Source organism: Musca autumnalis, unplaced genomic scaffold (assembly GCF_047663935.1).
Source record: "Musca autumnalis isolate F117 unplaced genomic scaffold, ASM4766393v1 scaffold_2, whole genome shotgun sequence".
In the NCBI taxonomy this organism is placed as follows: domain Eukaryota; kingdom Metazoa; phylum Arthropoda; class Insecta; order Diptera; family Muscidae; genus Musca; species Musca autumnalis.
The window spans coordinates 226,368,421-226,375,854 of NW_027411755.1; the positions used below are offsets into that span (position 1 = coordinate 226,368,421).

Here is a 7,434-nt window from a genome sequence, read left to right on the forward strand (position 1 = left end):
GATCAAAATTGCGACCTGTAGCGTGATTTCCCAAAAAATTAAAAATGAGATGTATTACCGACTATTGCAATATCTCCGTTATTTGGTCACCTACGCCGACCTAGTTTACATCATTGTAAAGATGGGATCTTCTACTTTCACAGTCAGGCTTTGCTTTTGAAAAGTCCCCAACCAAAGCTTTAATATTCGTCATTGTAATTAAAATCGCAAGAATGAAAATTTGGGTTTTATTTGCGACTATTGTGATATCTTCGTTGTTTGTTCACATACGATAACTTACTTTACATAATTAGAAAAGTGATATTTTCTACTTTTATTGTCAGGTCTTGCTTGTGGTATACTCCATACAGAAGCTGAGATATTCGGTTTGGAAAAAACGTTGTCTTTTTATCCACATAAGTTTTTTGCCGATTCCGACCCCTGAATATTATCCGACCATCACCAAAATCAATAGGCTTCTTCCCCTCCGGGACCCTCATCAACACCCAAAATTTCGTGACGATCCGATCAAAATTGCGACCTGTAGCGTGATTACAAGGTTTAGATGGACAGACGGACAGACGGACGGACGGACGGACGGACTGACGGACACACATAGCCAGATCGACTCAGCTCGTCGAGACATTCATTTTGATATATATAAGTATGGGTCTACGACCATTATTTCGATGCGTTACAAACTTTTTGGGCAAAACCAACTTATAAAACCCTCCCCACATAGTGGTGTAGGGTATAACAACAATAACCCTGGCAACACTGTGGTGTAGGATATAAAAAGAACCTACACAATAAAATATTAAATTAAATAAAAAACATTTATTGGCATTTTTGTTGTGATGTGTGTTTACTTCTTATTTTTAAATTAAGACCAGCTTAATCACAGATTTGTTGTTTTCAAATTTTAAAAATAAAAACTTTTTAAAGTGGGTGTAGTTAAATTGATTTACTTTAGCGAAGGGCAAGGACTTTTTTGAATGTTTCTGTTGAAATCGCATTTAAACGAATTCGTCGGTCACATTTATTCTTGAGCTCGAGTCATCATAAAATTGGGGAAGAGTTCTTTGTTTCAATACAAAGAACTGAGGGAACTGATGAGTCCAAGTGGCGTTGGACGAAACTAGTCTTCTCTGCCCTTCCCTAAAGTAAATCAATTTAACTACACCCACTTTAAAAACTTGTTGTTTTTAAAATTTGAAAACAACAAATCTGTGATTATGCTGGTTTTACTTTATTTTATTTATGGAATTGAATATTTTGAAAAAATGCTCTTATCACTAGATTTTTACTAATCAATTACAATTTCCATTATAATTTTTCCATATAAATGTTTTTGCAATTGCTTTTATGTCATCTTCATTAGACTTGGCCTTAAGCAGGCGATTTTCTTCACATATGAAACCTAGTTTTGAAGTACCACACGGTAAATCATGCCAATCCCACGTAGTCCAAATTAAAATGCAATGTTCATTGTTGTTTGAACGGCCCGGTTGCCCAACACCCCAATTTGTAAATGTAAATATTTCTCCGGTGGTGGCCCATTCATAACGTGTATCGACGGCATTATCGTGGCCAGCTATCCAAAATGGGGGGCTAGTAGCTGGAAATTATAAAAACAGAACAATATATTATAATTAAAATTTACTATTTAAAGGCCAAGGGCTGGGTACATAAGCTACCCCGCCAGCTTGCCATTCTTGCTTGTGATAAAAGAATAAAGAAAGCCGAGCCAATTTTCGAGCTAGATTGCCCTTTTCTTTTTTATTCTTTTATCAGAAGCAAGCTTAAGTGCCCAGGCCTTAAAGGTCTCTGTATATATGGGACATGGTATTCATGCTTAAGTCATTCCTGGCAAAAGAATAAAGAAGATCCAAATTCGAACTAGGTTACCCTTTGTCTTTTATTCTCTCAGCAGAAATAACTTAATTGTGTATCGAGGCCATTACTTGGTCCTGGACTATTATGTAACACAGTTGCAAACGTTCACTTTACATGTCGAAAATGTACTTACGGAATAAGCTTCGTATTAGGGTATCAATTTGATAATGTCTGTCAAAACGATTAATGGCAATCAACGACATATTTTTACGAGCACATTCATGTAATGCTTCGAACCAATTGAACTGAATTTAAAAAAAAGTAGTATTATTATTTATTGAAATAAGAAAAAATACATTTTACCTTTTGTTCATTCTCAATATAATATAAACTTCCATCGTCGCTCTTATGCCATTTCTTTACAACCGCACCGGCCACTAATGGTACAACCACACAAATAATTACTGCGAATTTCATTTCGAAGACTGACTTTGTGATCTCAAATGTCACCATAATATATTCATTCATAGTAAGAAAACGAATGGTATTGAAATGTAAAGTACCGAAGTTTGATTTTGATAAGAAAATTTGTATATGCCACTACATGCATACGCAGTATAAATTACGAGGGATTACTCCTGCTAGCGGTCTTCCCACATTCCTTCAAATGAATTTGTTTCAAAAAGTCGCCAGAAGGGGAAATACCACAAAAGAATGATAAGCCGTTTTGGTGTTTTGAAATATCACACTTTGGTATGTGAAGAATCAGAGGTGACAAAATTAAGGCACTTTGTTTACTAAAATAATAAAATATGAAAGAATGGTCATTACGCCCTTATATTTGCATCCTTTTCTGTTAATTGTAGTCCTTTTAAAAAATCGACGATTATTGAAAAATATTTTTTAAAAAAATCCACCATTATGAAAAAATATTTTTTAAAAAATCAACGATTATTGAAAAATATTTTTTTAAAAAATCCACGATTATTGAAAAACATTTTTTTAAAAATTCACGATTATTGAAAAATATTTTTTAAAAAAATCTACGATTATAGAAAAATATTTTGTAAAAAATCTACGATTATAGAAAAATATTTAAAAAAAAAAATCCAAGATTATTGAAAAATATTTTTTAAAAAACCCACGATTGTTGAAAAACATTTTTTAAAAAAAATCCAGAATAATTGAAAAATAATTTTTAACAAATTCACGATTATTGAAAAATATTTTTTTTAAAAAATCCATGTTTATATATATTTTGTTAAAAAAACTCCACCATGACTAAAAAATATTTTTTTAAAAAATCCACTATTATGAAAAAATATTTTTTAAAAAATCCACGATTATTAAACAATATTTTTTAAAAAAATCCACAATTATGAAAAAATATTTTTTAAAAAATCCACAATTATGAAAAAATATTTTTTAAAAAATCCACGATTATTGAAAAAATATTTTTTAAAAAATCCACGAAAAATATTTTTAAAACATACAAAAATATTTTTTTAAAAAATCCACGATTGTTGAAAAATATTTTTTTAAAAAATTCACGATTATTGAAAAATATTTTTTTAAAAATCCACGATTATTGAAAAATATTTTTTAAAAAACCCACCATATTTAATTTTTTTTTTAAAAAATTCTAGATTATTGAAAAATATTTTTTAAAAAATTCAAAATAATTTAATTTTTTTTTTTAAAAATTCACGTTTATTGAAAAATATCTTTTAAAAAAATTCACCATAATTCAAATTTTTTTTTTAAAAAAATTCACCATAATTTAATTTTTATACCCTCCACCATAGGATGGGGGTATATTAAGTTTGTCACTACGTTTGTAACTACTCGAAATAATCATTGTAGACCACACAAAGTATATATATTCTTGATCAGCGTGCAATTCTACATCGATATAGCCATGTCCGTCCGTCTGTCCGTCTGTCCGTCTGTCCGTCTGTGGAAATCACTCTAGCGTCCGAACGGATTGGACGTAGGTTGATGAAATTTTGGGAAAATATGTTATTTTTACGTAGGACTTTTGGTATTGAAAGCGGGCTATGTAGGTCCACGCTTTCGTATAGCCCCCATACAAAATGACGCGTGACGCGTCGTCGTTTTAAGGAATTTTTAAGATATTTGGCCCATTTTACCACCGAATTGGTTGTAATTTGGTACTTTGTGTCTCCAGAGGCCAAAAAATATTCCTACCAAAGTTGGGTTATATAGGTCCACGTTTTGGTATAGCCCCCATATAAGGCCCCATATAAAGTACGCGTCATTTTAATATATTTTGAATGTATTAGACCCATTTGACCACAGAATTGGTTGTAATTTGGTATTTTGTGTCTTCAGAGGCCAGAAAACATTCCTACCAAAGTTGGGTTATATAGGTCCACGTTTTGGTGTAGCCCCCACATAAGGCCCCTTTTAAAGTACGCGTCATTTGAATGTATTAGACCCATTTGACCGAAGAATGGGTTGTAACTTTGTATTTTGTGTTTCCAGAGGCTAAGAAACATTTCTACCATAAAATGTTTATATAGGTCCACGTGTTGATATAGCCCCCCATAATACAATATCTCCCGATTTTCGATATTTTGAACGTTTTAGCCTCATTATCACACCGAGATGGCTGAAATTTGATATTTAGTCTTCTTTAGGCTTATAAAACTTTCCCCCAGAAATTTTTAGGTATAGGTCCACGCCATCGTATAGCCCCCATAGAACGGTACCTTCCGCATTTCGGTATTTTGAAGGTTGTGGCCACATTAATCCACCGAAATGGCTGAAATTTGTGGTGGAGGGTATAAAAAGTTCGGCCCGACCGAACTTAACGCTTTTCTTACTTGTTTTTTTTTAAAAAATCACGATTATTGAAAAATATTTTTTAAAAAATCCACTATAATTTAATTTTTTTTAAATCCACGATTATTGAAAAATATTTTTAAAAAATCCACGATTATTGAAAAATATTTTTAAAAAATCCACGATTATTGAAAAATATTTTTAAAAAATCCACGATTATTGAAAAATATTTTTAAAAAATCCACGATTATTGAAAAATATTTTTTACAAAATCCACGATTATTGAGAAATATTTTAAAAAAATCCACGATTATTGAAAAATATTTTTTAAAAATCCACGGTTATTGAAAAATATTTTGTAAAAAATACACGATAATTCAAAAATATTTTTTTAAAAAAATCTATGTTTATATATATTTTTAAAAAAAATCCACGATTATTGAAAAATATTTGTTAAAAAATCCACGATTATAGAGAAATAATTTTTAACAAAAAAATCCACGATTATTGAAAAATATTTGTTAAAAAATCCACGATTATTGAAAAATATTTGTTAAAAAATCCACGATTATTGAAAAATATTTGTTAAAAAATCCACGATTATTGAAAAATATTTGTTAAAAAATCCACGATTATTGAAAAATATTTGTTAAAAAATCCACGATTATTGAAAAATATTTCTTAAAAAATCCACGATTATTGAAAAATAATTTTTAAAAAATCCATGATTATTGAAAAATATTTCTTAAAAAAATCCACGATTATTGAAAAATATTTCTTAAAAAAATCCACGATTATTGAAAAATATTTTTTGAAAAAATCCACGATTATTGAAAAATATTTCTTAAAAAAATCCACGATTATTGAAAAATATTTTTTTACAAAAATCCACGTTTATTGAAAAATATTTTTTAAAAAAATCCACGATTATTGAAAAATATTTTTTAAAAAAAATCCACGATGATTGAAAAATATTTTTTAAAAAATCCACGAGTATTGAAAAATATTTTTTAAAAAATCCACGATTATTGAAAATTATTTTTTAAAAAATCCACGATTATAGAAAACTAATTTTTAACAAAAAAATCCAAGATTAGTGAGAAATGCTTTTTTAAAAAAATCCACGATTATTGAGAATTTTTTTTTTTAAAAATCCAAGATTATTGAAAAATATTTTTTAAAAAATCCACGATTATAGAAAACTAATTTTTGACAAAAAAATCCACATTTATTGAGAAATGTTTTTTAAAAAATCCACGACTATTGAAAAATATTTTTTAAAAAATTCACGTTTATTGAAAAATATTTAAAACAACACGACTATTGAAAAATATTTTTTAAAAAATGCACAATTATTGAGGAACGTTTTTTAAAAAATCCACGATTATTGATTTTTTTCTTAAATCTACGTTTATTGAAAAATATTTTAAAAACAAAAACACGATTATTGAAAAATAGTTTTTGCTGTGTGAAGAATCAGAGATGACAAAATTAAAGAACTATGTTTACTAAAATAATTAAATATGAAAGAATGGTCATTACGCCCTTATATTTGCATCCTTAATTGTAGTCCTTTTAAAAAATCGACGATTTTTGAAAAATATTTTTTAAAAAAAACCACGATTATTGAAAAACATTTTTAAAAAAAATCCACGTTTATTGAAAAATATTTTTTAAAAAAATCCACGATTATTGAAAAATTGTTTTTTAAAAAAATCCACGATTATTGAAAAATGTTTTTTAAAAAAATACACGATTATTGAAAAATATTTCTTAAAAAAATCCACGATTATTGAAAAATATTTTTTAAAAAATTCACGTTTATTGAAAAATATTTAAAACAACACGACTATTGAAAAATATTTTTTAAAAAATGCACAATTATTGAGGAACGTTTTTTAAAAAATCCACGATTATTGATTTTTTTTCTTAAATCTACGTTTATTGAAAAATATTTTAAAAACAAAAACACGATTATTGAAAAATAGTTTTTGCTGTGTGAAGAATCAGAGATGACAAAATTAAAGAACTATGTTTACTAAAATAATTAAATATGAAAGAATGGTCATTACGCCCTTATATTTGCATCCTTAATTGTAGTCCTTTTAAAAAATCGACGATTTTTGAAAAATATTTTTTAAAAAAATCCACGATTATTGAAAAATGTTTTTTTAAAAAAATACACGATTATTGAAAAATATTTTTTAAAAAAATCCACGATTATTGAAAAATGTTTTTTTAAAAAAATACACGATTATTGAAAAATATTTTTTAAAAAAATCCACGATTATTGAAAAATTGTTTTTTAAAAAAATCCACGATTATTGAAAAATGTTTTTTAAAAAAATACACGATTATTGAAAAATATTTTTTAAAAAAATCCACGATTATTGAAAAATATTTTTTAAAAAATCCATGATTATTAAAAAATATTTTTTAAAAAAATTCACGATTATTGAAAAATATTTCTTAAAAAAATCCACGATTATTGAAAAATATTTTTTAAAAAAATCCACGATTATTGAAAAATATTTTTTTAAAAAATCCACGATTATAGAAAACTAATTTTTAACAAAAAAATCCACGATTATTGAGAAATGCCTTTTTAAAAAAATCCACGATTATTGAGAATTTTTTTTTTTAAAATCCAAGATTATTGAGAATTTTTTTTAAAATAATCCAAGATTATTGAAAAATATTTTTTAAAAAATCCACGATTATAGAAAACTAATTTTTAACAAAAAAATCCACATTTATTGAGAAATGTTTTTTAAAAAATCCACGACTATTGAAAAATATTTTTTAAAAAATTTA

At 26.9% G+C, this 7,434-nt stretch overlaps 1 protein-coding gene across 1 annotated transcript; it reads right to left on the reverse strand.

Moving 5' to 3' along the window:
• Positions 1-796: 796 nt before the first annotated feature.
• LOC141393336 (lectin subunit alpha-like) lies at positions 797-2,358 on the reverse strand. The gene is made up of 3 exons (XM_073966331.1): positions 2,179-2,358; positions 2,009-2,120; positions 797-1,597 (listed from the first exon to the last, which is right to left on the reverse strand). Exons 1-3 carry the CDS (start codon positions 2,341-2,343, stop codon positions 1,290-1,292), a joined length of 585 nt encoding a protein of 194 aa, XP_073822432.1. The 5' UTR covers positions 2,344-2,358; the 3' UTR covers positions 797-1,289.
• Between the last annotated feature and the right edge of the window lie 5,076 nt (positions 2,359-7,434).